At 64.6% G+C, this 16,148-nt stretch overlaps 4 protein-coding genes and 1 long non-coding RNA gene across 5 annotated transcripts; 4 read left to right on the top strand and 1 right to left on the bottom strand.

Annotated features, from left to right (window-relative positions):
- Positions 1 to 317: 317 nt before the first annotated feature.
- LOC119708605 lies at positions 318 to 2,338 on the bottom strand. Its single transcript, XR_005259128.1, has 3 exons — positions 2,298 to 2,338; positions 1,486 to 1,571; positions 318 to 459 (listed from the first exon to the last, which is right to left on the bottom strand). It is a non-coding gene; the product is annotated as an uncharacterized LOC119708605 (long non-coding RNA).
- A 1,679-nt stretch (positions 2,339 to 4,017) lies between these two features.
- Positions 4,018 to 6,375, top strand: LOC119707927 (acrosin-like). Its single transcript, XM_038153591.1, is given in 6 exon segments — positions 4,018 to 4,088; positions 4,191 to 4,454; positions 4,587 to 4,852; positions 5,037 to 5,131; positions 5,133 to 5,183; positions 5,992 to 6,375. Coding segments are annotated over 6 exon segments (1,131 nt in total).
- A 955-nt stretch (positions 6,376 to 7,330) lies between these two features.
- LOC119707926 (acrosin-like) lies at positions 7,331 to 10,085 on the top strand. The gene is made up of 5 exons (XM_038153590.1): positions 7,331 to 7,401; positions 7,521 to 7,784; positions 8,459 to 8,724; positions 8,909 to 9,054; positions 9,618 to 10,085. Exons 1-5 carry the CDS (start codon positions 7,331 to 7,333, stop codon positions 10,083 to 10,085), a joined length of 1,215 nt encoding a protein of 404 aa, XP_038009518.1.
- A 4,378-nt stretch (positions 10,086 to 14,463) lies between these two features.
- On the top strand, positions 14,464 to 15,316 carry LOC119708731 (acrosin-like). Its single transcript, XM_038155481.1, has 2 exons — positions 14,464 to 14,755; positions 14,940 to 15,316. Exons 1-2 carry the CDS (start codon positions 14,479 to 14,481, stop codon positions 15,218 to 15,220), a joined length of 558 nt encoding a protein of 185 aa, XP_038011409.1. The 5' UTR covers positions 14,464 to 14,478; the 3' UTR covers positions 15,221 to 15,316.
- A 10-nt stretch (positions 15,317 to 15,326) lies between these two features.
- Positions 15,327 to 16,125, top strand: LOC119708732 (acrosin-like). Its single transcript, XM_038155482.1, has one exon. The coding sequence runs from the start codon at positions 15,400 to 15,402 to the stop codon at positions 15,910 to 15,912; it is 513 nt and encodes a 170-aa protein (XP_038011410.1). The 5' UTR covers positions 15,327 to 15,399; the 3' UTR covers positions 15,913 to 16,125.
- Positions 16,126 to 16,148: the final 23 nt, after the last annotated feature.

The raw sequence follows: 16,148 nt of genomic DNA, 5'->3' as shown, positions 1-16,148 counted from the left end.
AATGGGGACGGGGCTGGACTCAGCAGGGAACTGAGGGACCCCAGAAGGGACAGTGCCACCCCCGCGCCACTCACCTGCCACCGCGGGCTGCAGCACCAGCGAGCAGAGGAGCTGCGGGGCCGCGGCGCGGGCGGCGTAGCAGGAATAATTCCCGAAATCGGGGTCGCTGAGGTTCCTCAGCAGCAGGGACACGCCGCTGTCGCCCGTCCCCGCGGCGCAGAAGGCCACCCTGCCCCTGAAGCGGCTGTCGGGCTGCACGGGCGGCTGCCAGCCCGGCTCGGGGGGGCGGCGGCTGCCAGCCCAGGCGGTGGCTCAGGACGGGGACGGCGTGGTGGCCGCCAGCCTGGTGGGTGCAGCTGAGGGTGACCCCGCGCAGGTCACCCCAGGGCTGCGTGCCGCAGGGCAGGCAGGCGTCCTCGCCGATGGCCGCTGTCACCGTGACGGTGACAGGAGGATGGTCTGGGAGGGGACGCAGCGGGGTCAGCGCGCGGTGACACCGGGGACGGGGTCCAGCGGGGGAGAGGGGCCACTCCGGGACAAGGGGGCTCTGAAGGGGACAGGGGACATCTGTGGGGACGCGGCCGGTGGTGGCGGTGGAGCCGAGGGCTCCCAGGTGCCACAGCCGGGGGCTTGGTGGTGCCAGAACCGAGGACTCGGGGGAGCCAGGACCGGGGGCTCGGAGGAGCCAGAACCGGGAGCTTGGTGGTGCCAGAACCGAGGACTCGGGGGAGCCAGGACCAAGGGCTCGGAGGAGCCAGAACCGGGGGCTCGGAAGAGCCAGGACCAGGGGCTTGGTGATGCCAGGACCAAGGGCTCAGAGAAGCCCAGGACCGAGGGCTTGGTGGTGCCAGGTCCTGGTGCCAGCACCGAGGGCTCAGAGGAGCCAGAACGGAGGGCTTGGATGAGCCAGGACCTGGGGCTCGGGGGAGCCAGGACCGAGGGCTTGGTGGAGCCAGGACCGAGGGCTCAGTGGTGCCAGGTCCTGGTGCCTGCACCGAGGGCTCGGAGGAGCCAGGACCAGGGTCTTGGTGGTGCCAGGACCGGGGGCTCGGGGGAGCCAGGATCGGTGTCTCGGTGGAGTCAGGACCGAGGGGCTCAGTGGTGCCAGGACGTGGTGCCAGGACCGAGGGCTCGGAGGAGCCAGGTCCTGGTGCCTGCACCGAGGTCTCGGTGGAACCAGGACCGGGGGCTTGGTGGAGCCAGAACCGAGGACTCGTGGGAGCCAGAACCGGGGGCTCGGTGGAGCCAGGACCTGGTGCCAGGACCGAGGGCTCAGTGGTGCCAGGTCCTGGTGCCAGCATCCAGGGCTCGGTGGTGCCAAGCAGCCGCCCCGTGAGTCACCGCCCTGCCGGGAACGGCTCCCCCGCCCTCCCCTCGGGGTCCCCGCCGCGGTCTCCGCGCAGGAGAGGAAAGGGGGGGGTGGGAAGGGGGTCCCCGGGGAGCGGGGGCTCTGCCCGGACCCCCCACCCCGCTGCCCGTGGGTACCTGCCCGGGCGAGGAGGGGGCACAGAGCCAAGAGCGCCACGACGGGGACCAGCGCCATCCTGCCGGCATCCGGACCCGGGCAGCTCCTGGGGGCACGGCAGCCTCAACAGCGGGGCACCCCAAAACCCTGGGGGCACCCCAAACACCGCCCCCCATGGCGAGGGAGGGACCCCGGGGGTATCCAACCCCCCCCACCCGCTGTGAACAAGGGGGTTATGGGGCTGGGGGCTGGGCAGTTATAGGGCAGGAAGCGGGGGGATTATGGGGCTGGGGGCGGGGGTTTATGGGGCAGGGGGCTGGGTAGTTATAGGGCAGGGAGCGGGGGGATTATGGGGCTGGGGGCGGGGGTTTATGGGGCTGGGGGCTGGGTAGTTATGGGGCTGGGGGCGGGGGGATTATGGGGCTGGGGACGGAGGTTTATGGGGCAGGGGGCTGGGCAGTTATGGGGCAGGGAGCGGGGGGATTATGGGGCTGGGGGCGGGGGTTTATGGGGCTGGGGGCTGGGTAGTTATGGGGCTGGGAGCGGGGGGATTATGGGGCTGGGGGCGGGGGTTTATGGGGCTGGGGGCTGGGCAGTTGTAGGGCGGGGGGCGAGGCGATTATGGGTCTGGGGGCTGGGCGGTCACAGAGCATGGCCGAGGGGATTATGGGGCTGCGGGCTGGGCAGGGGGCGGAGGTGGGTGTGGGTGTAGGGCAGCGCGGTGGGCAGCAGCCCCCGGCCCCCGGGATGGTCGGAGCCCCGGCCGCCCCCGGCCCGCCCCGGCCCCGCCCGGGGAGAGGGGACAGCCCCGGTTCCGGCCCCGGTCCCTCACCGTGGCTCCGCTGCCGCCCGCCCGAGCCGCGCTCAGCCCCGGCCCCGCCCCGGCGCCACCGCCCGGCCCCGCCCCGGCCCCGCCCCGCCAGATGTGCCCCGCCCCGCCAGATGTGCCCCGCTCGTCCAGATGTGCCCCGCTCATCCCGATGTGCCCCAGTCATCCCGATGTGCCCCGCTCATCCAGATGTGCCCCAGTCATCCAGATGTGCCCTGCTCGTCCAGATGTGCCCCGCTCATCCAGATGTGCCCCTGCAGCTGTGCCACTGCCAAGCCCAGATGGGTCCTGCCCGGCTGTGCCCCATCCAGATGTGTCCCCTGCCCACCCAGCTGTGCCCATCCCAGCCCAGAGCGGGAAATACAGCAGAAGGTCTGATCCCATTTTTGATAATATGGTTCCACACAAGATATCCACACCATTCACTACGTTTTTAAACTTTTTATTAAGTTTTTTTATATTTAAGTTTTTGAAAGTTTAGGTTTGGATGGATTAAAAGCGCGTGCAGGATTTTATGACACATGCAAATAAATTTATATTGTACAAAGGATACGGAGAAATTACAGGTTTTGTATTATAGGCTATTTATGTGATGTAGAAAACGGATCTTAACATGAGATAATAATAATAAAGAATAAAATAATATGAACAGGATTGTGATAGGATATAATAATATAATGTAATGTAATATAATGTAATATATTGTACTATAATGTAATCTATAATATAATAATATATAATATATAATATATAATATATAATATACCTTATATAATATATAATATATAATATATAATATATAATATATAATATATAATATATAATATATAATATATAATATATAATATATAATATATAATATATTATACATAATATATGATATATAATATTATATGTTATATATAATACAATATAATATAATATAAGATGTAAGATATATAAGATATAATATATAATATATCTTATATAATATATCTTATATTATATGATATATAATATAATATATATTATAATTTATGATATAATATAATATAATATAATATAATATAATATAATATAATATAATATAATATAATGTAATGTAATATGGTGTTAAAATAGAAAAACCACTATGAAATCTCGTTCCACATACTACAAGGATTAGTGCCTCTGTTTCCATAAATACACACTAATAATGTAATGATATGTTAATATATTAATGTTTAATATATAATTAATGTATGTGTATAATGATGTATTACTGTATTGATATATAACAATGTATTAATGTACAATCAATGTAACAATACACAGAAAAATGTTTACATTGTATAATTAACACAAATGATGACAAACCATACGTATTAATACCGTTATAAATGAGCATTATTTTATGTATCAATAAAGATTTGCAGCAATATTAGTGCCAATTAACACCGTGATGCTCCAGCGCGGCTACCACCAAGGTAAAGAGATTGGGAATATCATTAGTCATTATAAATGACACCTAACGAAGCACCAAGAGCCCTAACGATCAATTATTTACGGCTGCATCGATCTCTGTGCTCCATCTTGAGGCGCCACCAGCACGGTGGCCCTGCCCTGGCACGGGTGCCACCGCGCCGTCGTCACGGCCCCCGCCACCCCAACCCTTCCAAGGTTCCGCCGCTCTGTGACATCACCCCGGCCCGGTGTCCCCAGAGGTGACAGCTGCGCTCCGGCCCTGCCACCTGCGCTGGCACCGATGGCTTTGCTGCGGCTGCTCGTGCTGCTGGCCCTGGCCGGGCCCGTGGGGGGCACCTGGGACACCTGCAGGTCAGGGGGGCTCGGGGACGCTCGGGGGGTTCCTCGGGGAGCCCCTCGGGGTCCCTGTCCCTGCTGTCCCCGAGCAGGGCGCTGATGGCTTTGTGCTTCCAGAGGGACCTGCGGGCTCCGGCCCTTGGCCTTCGACCACAGCTCCGCGTCTGACAACTACGACCACTCCGACGGTGACTACGCAACCTTGGGCTCTTCTGATGTCACCTCCCTCCACACGGACAGCCCCGGTGTCCCCTCGGGGACCTGGCCCGGCATCGCCAGCGTCCAGGCCACCCTGGAGAACGGCACGTGGCACATGTGCTCGGGGGCACTCATCCACCCCCGCTGGGTGCTCACGGTGGCCCAGTGCTTCACCAGGGCCGGGTAAGGAGGGGCAGGGACAGGGGTGTCCCCAAAGGAGGGGCAGGGGTGTCCCCACAGCAGGGTCAGCTGTTGGGCTGCCACATCCCATGGCCCTGCTCCCTGTCACCCCTCTGTCCGTCTCCTGCTCCCCAGGGACATGTCCGTTTACAAGGTGGTCATGGGGACCCCGGACGTGGCCCAGCCGGGCCCCGAGGCTGCCGTGAGACGCATCCGGAGGCTCCTGAAGCACCAGAACTACGTGGCTGCCACGGCCACGAACAACATCGCCCTGCTGGAGCTGGACCAGCCCGTGGCGTGCAGCGACTACATCCAGCTGGGCTGCGTGCCCGACGGCTCCCTGGCGGTGCCCGAGCTGAAAACCTGCTACATCGCGGGCTGGAGAGCCACCCCGGACAGCGGTCAGTGCCCCCCGGGGCTGGGGACGAGCTGGGCACCGCGGGGACGCGGCCGGGCCGGCGCAGGGCAGAGGCCAAAGCGGCAGAGCCGGGTCCGGGCCGCGCACGGAGCCCCGGGCAGGGACACGGAGGGACAGGGGCCGAGCCCGGGGAGGTGCCGGGTGCTCAGCGCCCTCTGTGCCCGCAGCCCCCAGCCCTCGCCTGGTGCTGCAGGAGGCCAAGGTGCGGCTCATCGACGTCCAGCTGTGCAACAGCAGCCGCTGGTACGGGGGGGCCGTGCACCCCCCAGGACCTGTGCGCGGGGTACCCGCGGGGCGGCATCGACACCTGCCAGGTGGGGCTGGGCCCGGGGCTGGGCACAGGGACCCTGAGCCCCAACAGGGCCCCGTGGGACCCCCAGAGCCAGCACAGGGACCCTGAGCCCCAACACGGCCCCGTGGGACCCCCAGAGCCAGCACAGGGACCCTGAGCCCCAACAGGGCCCCGTGGGACCCCCAGAGCCAGCACAGGGACCCTGAGCCCCAACAGGGCCCCGTGGGACCCCCAGAGCCAGCACAGGGACCCTGAGCCCCAACAGGGCCCCGTGGGACCCCCAGAGCCAGCACAGGGACCCTGAGCCCCAACAGGGCCCCGTGGGACCCCCAGAGCCAGCACAGGGACCCTGAGCCCAGCCATGGCCTGGCACCGCCTGGGCCTGGCCTGGTGCCCTCCCAGCCCCGTGTCCCCACCACTGGCGGGTGTCCCTTGCCCATCCCCGTGTCCCTGTCCTGTCCCATGTCCCAGGGCTGTCCTGCCCTTCCCCAATCCCCTGATCCCTCTCCTGTGCCTGCGTGCTGCCCTTCCCTATCCCTTCCACCATTGCATCCCCTCAGGCCCGGCTCAGGCAGGGCCACCCCCTGTGCCACCCCTGCCACTGCTCCCTGCCTGTCCCCATCCCCGTGTCCCTGTCCCTGTCCCTGTCCAGGGGCTCCTGTTCCCTTTCCCATCCATGGATCCCTGTTCTGTGTCCCAGCGCTGCCACTCCCCATCCGTGGGTCCCTGTCCCAGTGTCCCCATGTCCCCAAATCCCATCTAGTGTCCCCATGACCCCGAGGTGTGGCTGTGGCCCCGGCGCAGCCCCTGACCCCTCTCTCCTGTCGCAGGGGGACATCGGGGGCCCCCTGGTCTGCAAGGACCGCGTCGGTGACTACTTCTGGCTGGTGGGCCTGGCCAGCTGGGGCAAGGGCTGTGTTGGAGAGAAGCGCCCCGGGGTGTTCACCGCCACCCAGCACTTCCGCGCGTGGATCCAAGTCCAGATGGGAAAGGCCCAAGCAGACGCAACCCCCACAGCGACAGAGCCAGCCCCGAGCCCAGCCCCGACCCCGGTGATGTCCCCGACCCCGTCCCTGACCCTGACTGTCATCGAGGCGCCCACACAGCCGGAATCGGAGACCTTCCTAACGGTGTCATTCCCAAAAACCGTCCTGCTGTCCGTCTTCGGGAGTCTGCAGAAGTTCCTGGAGCTCCTAAAGGAAAAACTGCGCTGATCAGGAGGGGCGGCAGGTCCAGTTCTGGCTGCAGAGGAGCTCCAGCAGCCCCAGCCGGGGCCGTGGCTGCGGGGCCAGCCCAGCCCCGTGCCCGGCGCTGCTGTGCCCTGCCCACGCTGACCCCCGCGCCCGCCCCGCTGCTGGATCCAGCTTGTGCTTCAATTAGAGTCCTTCCAGTTCCCAGCTAGCCACCGTGTCCTTCAGTCTCCCGGGGAAAACAAGGGTGGGACAAACCGGGGGGAAAGGCGGGGCTGGGCCTGGTTTGGGGGGGACGAGGGGGAGCCAGGGAGGGGAGGATGGGGAGAGGGAGAAACTTCTGCAGCCCAGGATCCCCAGCAGAGCCTCAGGTGTGCCAGTGCTGGGACAGGTCCTTGAGAGGGACAGCCATGGGGACAGCTGGAGCTGCCATCCCAGAGCCCCAGGAACGTCCTTGAGAGGGACAGCCATGGGGACAGCTGGAGCTGCCATCCCAGAGCCCCAGGAACGTCCTTGAGAGGGACAGCCATGGGAACAGCTGGAGTTGCCATCCCAGAGCCCCAGGAACATCCCTGAGAGGGACAGCCACGGGGACAGCTGGAGCTGCCATCTCGGGGTCCTGTGGAGCTGCTGGAAGTGCCACCCTGAGCTGCTGCTGCCACGCAGGGGTGTCCCCTCTGTCACCAGCTGGTGTCTCTGGGCTCCCATCCCGCTGTGCCCTCGGTCCCAGCTGGGATCCCTGGATCTGGGACATTCCCTCTGCTCCAGAGGGGTCTCCAAGGTCCCTTCAGCCCAAGCCATGCCCGGGGTCACAGCTCTGCGCTGCCCCTGCCCCCTCCCGAGGCCACCGTGCCCCGCGCATGGAACCGGCCCCTCTGTGACATCACCCCGGCCCGGTGGCTCCGCGGGCACCACCAGGGCCCTGGGTGTCCCCAGAGGTGACAGCTGCGCTCGGGCTCTGCCACCTGCGCTGGCACCGATGGCTTTGCTGCGGCTGCTCGTGCTGCTGGCCCTGGCCGGGCCCGTGGGGGGCACCTGGGACACCTGCAGGTCGGTGGCCCCGGGGGGCTCGGGGACGCTCGGGGGGTTCCTCGGGGAGCCCCTCGGGGTCCCTGTCCCTGCTGTCCCTGCTGTCCCCGAGCAGGGCGCTGATGGCTTCGTGCTTGCAGGGGCACCTGCGGGCTCCGGCCCTTGGCCTTCGACCACAGCTCACTGGTTCGGGACTACGACCCCACAGAGGGTGACTACACAACCTTGGCATCTTCCGATGGCACTGCCCTCAACAAGGACAGCCCCGGTGTCCCCTTGGGGGCCTGGCCCGGCATCGTCAGCGTGCAGGCCACCTGGGAGAACGGCACGTGGCACATGTGCTCGGGGGCACTCATCCACCCCCGGTGGGTGCTCACGGTGGCCCAGTGCTTCGCCAGGGCCGGGTAAGGAGGGGCAGGGACAGGGGTGTCCCCAAAGGAGGGGCAGAGGTGTCCCCACAGTAGGAACAGCGGTGTCCCCAAAGGATAAGCAGGAATGTCCCCACAGCACGAAGTGGGTGTCCCCACAGGAGCGTCAGGGCTGTTCCCACAGGAGGGTCAGGAATGTTCCCAGAGCAGGGACAGGGGTGTCCCCACAGCAGGGACGGGGGTGCTCCCACAGGAGGGGCAGGAATGTCCCCACAGGAGGGTCCGGAGTGTCCCCACAGGAGGGGCAGGAATGTCCCCACAGGAGGGTCAGGGATGTCCCACCGGAGGGTCCGGAATGTCCCTACAGCAGGAACAGGGATGTCCCCCCAGCAGGGACAGGGATGTTCCCACAGGAGGGTCAGTGCTGTTCGACAGGAGGGGCAGGAATGTCCCCAGAGCAGGGACGGGGGTGTCCCCACAGGAGGGACGGGGGTGTCCCCACGGGAGAGACAGGAACGTTCCCACAGGAGGGACAGGAATGTCCCCACAGGAGGGTCAGGGATGTCCCCACAGGAGAGTCAGGGATGTCCCCACAGGAGCGTCAGGGATGTCCTGGCAGCGCAGGGAGGTGCCCCGAGCAGGCAGGGCATTGTGCTGCTGCAGCCCCCGGCTCTGCTCCATCAGTTCTCCCTCCACCTCCTGCTCCCCAGCGACACCTCCGCGTGGGCGGTGGTGATCGGGGCCACCGACCTGAGCCACCCGGGCCCCGAGGCCAAGCAGCGCCACATCAAGAGGGTTCTGAAGCACCAGGACTACGACAACGGCTCAGAGAGCAACAACATCGCCCTGCTGGAGCTGGACCAGCCCGTGGCGTGCAGCGACTACATCCAGCTGGGCTGCGTGCCCGACGGCTCCCTGGCGGTGCCCGAGCTGAAAACCTGCTACATCGCGGGCTGGAGAGCCACCCCGGACAGCGGTCAGTGCCCCCCGGGGCTGGGGACGAGCTGGGCACCGCGGGGACGCGGCCGGGCCGGCGCAGGGCAGAGGCCAAAGCGGCAGAGCCGGGTCCGGGCCGCGCACGGAGCCCCGGGCAGGGACACGGAGGGACAGGGGCCGAGCCCGGGGAGGTGCCGGGTGCTCAGTGCCCTCTGTGCCCGCAGCCCCCAGCCCTCGCCTGGTGCTGCAGGAGGCCAAGGTGCGGCTCATCGACGTCCAGCTGTGCAACAGCAGCCGCTGGTACGGGGGGGCCGTGCACCCCCAGGACCTGTGCGCGGGGTACCCGCGGGGCGGCATCGACACCTGCCAGGTGGGGCTGGGCCCGGGGCTGGGCACAGGGACCCTGAGCCCCAACACGGCCCCGTGGGACCCCCAGAGCCAGCACAGGGACCCTGAGCCCCAACAGGGCCCCGTGGGACCCCCAGAGCCAGCACAGGGACCCTGAGCCCCAACAGGGCCCCGTGGGACCCCCAGAGCCAGCACAGGGACCCTGAGCCCCAACAGGGCCCCGTGGGACCCCCAGAGCCAGCACAGGGACCCTGAGCCCCAACAGGGCCCCGTGGGACCCCCAGAGCCAGCACAGGGACCCTGAGCCCCAACAGGGCCCCGTGGGACCCCCAGAGCCAGCACAGGGACCCTGAGCCCCAACACGGCCCACCCTCTCCTTTATCCCTGGGTCTCCCTTCCCTTTCCCATCCATGGATCCCTGTCCCGTGTCCCCGGGCTGCCACTCCCCATCCGTGGGTCCCTGTCCCAGTGTCCCCCTGTCCCCAAGGCCTGGCGCTCTGCCCCCAAATCCCATCTAGTGTCCCCACAACCCCGAGGTGTGGCTGTGACCCCGGAGCAGCCCCTGACCCCTCTCTCCTGTCGCAGGGGGACATCGGGGGTCCCCTGGTCTGCAAGGACAACGTCGGTGACTACTTCTGGCTGGTGGGCCTGGCCAGCTGGGGCAAGGGCTGCGCCCCTGACAAGCGCCCCGGGGTGTTCACCGCCACCCAGCACTTCCGCGCGTGGATCCAGGCGCAGATGGGATTGGTCCCGGCGCAAACGGAGGCTCCGCCGCCCGAGCCGGAGCCACCCACCCCCACCATTGAGGAAGAGCCACCAGAACTGGAACCAGAACCAGAGCCTGAACCACAACCACAGCCGGTACCGATACCGGTGCCGATACCAGAACCGGAACCGATTCCAGAGCCAGAAGAAGAGGAAGAAGAAGAAGAACCAGAGCCAACACCGAAACCGGCGAAGTTTATCACAGTTTCCTTCCCAAAAGCCATCCTGCTGAGGTTCTTCACCAATCTGCAGGAGTTCCTGGCGTTCCTGCGGGACAAACTGGGTTGAGCAGGAGGGGGAGCAGATCCAGGGCTGGCTGCAGGGACCACAGCTGTTCCCTGCTGGAGCCACGGCAGTGCCAAAGCCACCCCTGCCACCCAGATCTGCTCTGCCTGCTCCTTATCCCCCCTCCGCCCAGCCTGGTGATAAACTTCAGTTTGTTCTTGAAACAGAGTTGTTCCCAACCGTCCTCATTTTCGGTCCAGTTCACTCTTCTGTGCACAACAAGGATGGGACAATCTGGGGAAAAAAGGGTGGGGCTGGATCCTGGTTTGGGGGGCATGAGGGGCAGCCAGGGAGGGAGGGATGAGCCTGGTTCTCCACCACCCCCAGCACCTTCTGAGGAGCTCTTCGGGTGGCTGGGACAGGGTCAAAAGTCCCATCCTGAGGGGCCATCCCTGCCTGGGCCACCAGGAGCTCAGGGGTCCAGCAGAACAACCTGCAGGGATCCCAGAAATACCCTGTGACTCACAGGGTTCCACCACCCCACTGTGGGGATCCTCACCCTGGGGGAGGTGCTGGACATTCCTGCCTGGGCTTTGGGGGTGTCATCCCAAGGTTGGGGGATTTGGGACACAGCCACCACCACTGGACATTCCTGCCTGGGCTTTAGGGGGTGTCACCCCAAGGTTTGGGGAGTTGGGACACAGCCAGCACCACTGGACATTCCTGCCTGGGCTTTAGGGGGTGTCACCCCGAGGTTTGGGGATTTGGGACACAGCCACCACCACTGGACATTCCTGCCTGGGCTTTAGGGGGTGTCATCCCAAGGTTGGGGGAGTTGGGACACAGCCACCACCACTGGACATTCCTGCCTGGGCTTTAGGGGGTGTCATCCCAACGTTGGGGAATTTGGGACACAGCCACCACCACTGGACATTCCTGCCTGGGCTTTAGGGGGTGTCATCCCAAGGTTGGGGGATCTGGGACACAGCCACCACCACTGGACATCTGGAGGACGACCAGAGCAGCAGGGCCACTTCAGCAGCACTGCCACCACCTCTGGTCCAGCCTGTGCCACCCGCGGGGTGTCAGTTTGTGCTCTGGCTTTGTGGTTTATGGTAAATTGTTCTGAATTCCGTGCATTTGTTGGATCCTTCCCTTCAAACTTCAACTCTGACTTCCGAACCCCCTGCACGGTCTGTGGGATTGGCGTGGGGTCAATTCCTCCTGGGGGTTTCGCTCCAAACCAGCACAGCCCGGAGGTGGAGAGAGGGAGAAACTTCCCAGGTTCCCCAGCAGAGCCTCAGGTGTGCCAGTCCTGGGACAGGTCCTTGAGAGGGACGGCCATGGGGACAGCTGCAGCTGCCATCCCAGAGCCCCAGGAACATCCTTGAGAGGGACAGCCATGGGGACAGCTGGAGCTGCCATCCCGGGGTCCTGTGGAGCTGCTGGAAGTGCCACCCTGAGCTGCTGCTGCCACCCAGGGGTGTCCCCTCTGTCACCAGCTGGTGTCTCTGGGCTCCCATCCCGCTGTGCCCTCGGTCCCAGCTGGGATCCCTGGATCTGGGACATTCCCTCTGCTCCAGAGGGGTCCCCAAGGTCCCTTCAGCCCAAGCCATGCCCGGGGTCACAGCTCTGCGCTGCCCCTGCCCCCTCCCGAGGCCACCGTGCCCCGCGCATGGAACCGGCCCCTCTGTGACATCACCCCGGCCCGGTGGCTCCGCGGGCACTGCCAGGGCCCTGGGTGTCCCCAGAGGTGACAGCTGCGCTCCGGCCCTGCCACCTGCGCTGGCACCGATGGCTTTGCTGCGGCTGCTCGTGCTGCTGGCCCTGGCCGGGCCCGTGGGGGGCACCTGGGACACCTGCAGGTCGGTGGCCCCGGGGGGCTCGGGGACACTCGAGGGGTTCCTCGGGGAGCCCCTCGGGGTCCCTGTCCCCGCTGTCCCCGAGCAGGGCGCTGATGGCTTTGTGCTTGCAGGGGCACCTGCGGGCTCTGGCCCATGGTTCTGAACGAGAGCTCCGCCGTTCCCGAGTTCGGGTCCTCGCACCACGCCCAGGGCGCCACCCTCGATGTCAACCCGGGGGCCTGGCCCGGCATCGCCAGCATCCAGGTGACCCTGGAGAACGGCACGTGGCACATGTGCTCGGGGGCACTCATCAGCCACCGCTGGGTGCTCACGGCCGCCAGCTGCTTCATCGGGGCCGGGTAAGGACGAGCAGGGACAGGGAGGTGCCCCCAGCAGGGACAGGAGCGTCCCCACAGCAGGATCAGGGGTGTCCCCGCAGCAGGGACAGGGATGTCCCACAGCAGGATCAGGGGTGTCCCACAGCAGGGACAGGGATGTCCCACAGCAGGATCAGGGATGTCCCCTCAGCAGGGACAGGGATGTCCCACAGCAGGATCAGGGGTGTCCCACAGCAGGGACAGGGATGTGCCCTCAGCAGGATCAGGGATGTCCCCTCAGCAGGGACAGGGATGTCCCACAGTAGCATCAGGGGTGTCCCCACAGCAAGGACAGGGATGTCCCCTCAGAAGGGACAGGGATGTCCCACAGTAGCATCAGGGGTGTCCCCACAGCAAGGACAGGGATGTCCCCTCAGCAGGGACAGGGATGTGCCCTCAGCAGGGTCAGGGGTGTCCCCACAGCAGGATCAAGGATGTCCCCAGAGCAGGGTCATGGTTATCCTCACAGAAAGGACAGGGATGTCCCTTCATCAGGGACAGGGATGGGCCCTCAGCAGCATTAGGGATGTCCCACAGCAGGATCAGGGATGTCCCACAGCAGGGACAGGGATGTCCCACAGCAGGATCAGGGGTGTCCCCACAGCAAGGACAGGGATGTGCCCTCAGCAGGATCAGGGGTGTCCTCACAGCAGGACCAAGGATGTCCCCAGAGAAGCATCCTGGTTATCCTCACAGAAAGGACAGGGATGTCCCCACAGCAAGGACAGAGATATCCCCTCAGCAGGATCAGGGATGTGCCCTCAGCCGGATCAGGGGTGTCCCCACAGCAGGGTCACAGTTGTCCCCTCAGCAGGATCCTCAGCAGGATCAGGGATGTGCCCTCAGCCGGATCAGGGGTGTCCCCACAGCAGGGTCATAGTTGCCCCCACAGCAGGGATGTCCCCTCAGCAGGATCAGGGATGTCCCCTCAGCAGGATCAGCGGTGTCCCCACAGCATGGACGTCCCCTTGGCAGGGTCAGGGATGCTCCCCCAGCAATGTCAGGGATGTCCCCACAGCAGGGCCAGGTGCCCAGGCTGCACCACCATGCGCTGCTCCATTGTTGTATCCCTTCCCTGCTGTGGGAAGCAGAGGGCTGGGAGCTGCTGGGCTGTGCCAGCCCTGTCACTGCTCCGTGTCACTGCTCCTGTCACTGCTCCCTGTCACTGCTCCATGTCACTGCTCCCTGTCACTGCTCCCTGTCACTGCTCCGTGTCACTGCTCCCTGTCACTGCTCCGTGCCACTGCTCCCCATCACTGCTCCGTGTCACTGCTCCCTGTCACTGCTCCGTGTCACTGCTCCCTGTCACTGCTCCATGTCACTGCTCTCTGTCACTGCACCGCGTCACTGCTCCGTGTCACTGCTCCCTGTCACTGCACCGCGTCACTGCTCCGTGTCACTGCTCCCTGTCACTGCTCCGTGTCACTGCTCCCTGTCACTGCTCCGTGCCACTGCTCCGTGTCACTGCTCCGTGTCACTGCACCGCGTCACTGCTCCGTGTCACTGCTCCCTGTCACTGCTCCGTGTCACTGCTCCGTGTCACTGCACCGCGTCACTGCTCCCTGTCACTGCTCCCTGTCACTGCTCCGTGTCACTGCTCCCTGTCACTGCTCCGTGCCACTGCTCCGTGTCACTGCTCCGTGTCACTGCACCGCGTCACTGCTCCATGTCACTGCTCCGTGTCACTGCACCGCGTCACTGCTCTGTGTCACTGCTCTGTGTCACTGCTCCCTGTCACTGCTCCGTGTCACTGCTCCCCGTCACTGCTCCGTGTCACTGCTCCATGTCACTGCTCCGTGTCACTGCTCCGTGTCACTGCACCGCGTCACTGCTCCCTGTCACTGCTCCCCGTCACTGCTCCCTGTCACTGCTCCCTGTCACTGCTCCGTGTCACTGCTCCCCGTCACTGCTCCCTGTCACTGCTCCCCGTCACTGCTCCGTGTCACTGCTCCCTGTCACTGCTCCCTGTCACTGCTCCATGTCACTGCTCCCCGTCACTGCTCCCTGTCACTGCTCCGTGTCACTGCTCCCCGTCACTGCTCCCCGTCACTGCTCCATGTCACTGCTCCGTGTCACTGCTCCCTGTCACTGTTCTGTGTCACTGCTCCGTGTCACTGCTGCCCGTCACTGCACCACGTCACTGCTCCGTGTCACTGCTCCCTGTCACTGCTCCCTGTCACTGCTCTGTGTCACTGCTCCTGATCACTGCTCCTGGTCACTGCTCCCTGTCACTCCATGGCCTCCAGGGATGTCCTCAAGTGGAAGGTGGTGGTCGGGGCCACAGATCTGGCCCAGCCCGGCCCCGCAGCCGAGGTGTTCCAGATCAAGCAGATCCTGAAGCACCAGGCCTACGACGAGGTCACGGCCAGGAACAACATCGCGCTGCTGGAGCTGGACCAGCCTGTGGCGTGCAGCGACTACATCCAGCTGGGCTGCGTGCCCGACGGCTCCCTGGCGGTGCCCGAGCTGAAAACCTGCTACATCGCGGGCTGGAGAGCCACCCCGGACAGCGGTCAGTGCCCCCCGGGGCTGGGGACGAGCTGGGCACCGCGGGGACGCGGCCGGGCCGGCGCAGGGCAGAGGCCAAAGCGGCAGAGCCGGGTCCGGGCCGCGCACGGAGCCCCGGGCAGGGACACGGAGGGACAGGGGCCGAGCCCGGGGAGGTGCCGGGTGCTCAGTGCCCTCTGTGCCCGCAGCCCCCAGCCCTCGCCTGGTGCTGCAGGAGGCCAAGGTGCGGCTCATCGACGTCCAGCTGTGCAACAGCAGCCGCTGGTACGGGGGGGCCGTGCACCCCCAGGACCTGTGCGCGGGGTACCCGCGGGGCGGCATCGACACCTGCCAGGTGGGGCTGGGCCCGGGGCTGGGCACAGGGACCCTGAGCCCCAACAGGGCCCCGTGGGACCCCCAGAGCCAGCACAGGGACCCTGAGCCCCAACACGGCCCCGTGGGACCCCCAGAGCCAGCACAGGGACCCTGAGCCCAGCCATGGCCTGGCACCGCCTGGGCCTGGCCCGGTGCCCTCCCAGCCCCGTGTCCCCACCACTGGCGGCTGTCCCTTGCCCATCCCCGTGTCCCTGCCCCGTGTCCCCTTGTCCCCAAGGCTGGCACCATGCCCACAGAGCCCCCTCAGTGCTCCCGGCAGCCCCAGGTGTGGCCATGCCGGAGCTGACGGAGGCTCCGGCAGAGTCGGGAAGGAGGCAGGAGAGAGGATCCAACCCTGACCCCTCTCTCCTGTCGCAGGGGGACATCGGGGGTCCCCTGGTCTGCAAGGACAACGTTGAGGAGAACTTCTGGCTGGTGGGGCTGGCCAGCTGGGGCAGGGGCTGCGCCCGGGCCAGGAGGCCGGGCATCTTCACCTCCACCCAGCACTTCCACTCCTGGATCCTCGCCCACGCCGGGCCCAGCCCCACAGGGCCAGCGCCACCACCAACGGCCACGCTGAACTCGCCAGAGCCACCAGGACTGCAGACACCAGAGCCACCCACACCAGAGCCACAGACACCAGAACCACAGACACCAGAACCGGAGCCAGAACCGGAGCCAGAACCGGAGCCAGAACCGGAGTTCAGCCCGCCGGTGCTGGACATTTCCTTCCCAAAAGACACCCTGGCACGATTCCTCAGGAAGCTGCAGGAGATGCTGGAGCTCCTGAAGGACAGGACGGGGTGAGAGGAGGGGCGGCAGGTCCAGTTCTGGCTGCAGAGGAGCTCCAGCAGCCCCAGCCGGGGCCGTGGCTGCGGGGCCAGCCCAGCCCCGGTGCCAGGGCTGCTGTGCCCTGCTGTGCCCACGCTCCTGCCCTGAGCCTGCCTCACGGCTGCTCGAGTTGGTTTAATCCTTGGATTAAAGTTGAGTTGCCCCTGGTGGGGGTTTAGGGATGGAATTCTCCAGCGTGGCGATCCTAAAAC

This window comes from Motacilla alba, chromosome 1A, assembly GCF_015832195.1.
Source record: "Motacilla alba alba isolate MOTALB_02 chromosome 1A, Motacilla_alba_V1.0_pri, whole genome shotgun sequence".
NCBI classification, from domain to species: domain Eukaryota; kingdom Metazoa; phylum Chordata; class Aves; order Passeriformes; family Motacillidae; genus Motacilla; species Motacilla alba.
Note: the sequence above shows the minus strand (reverse complement) of the source record. Positions and strands in the feature narration are given on the sequence as shown.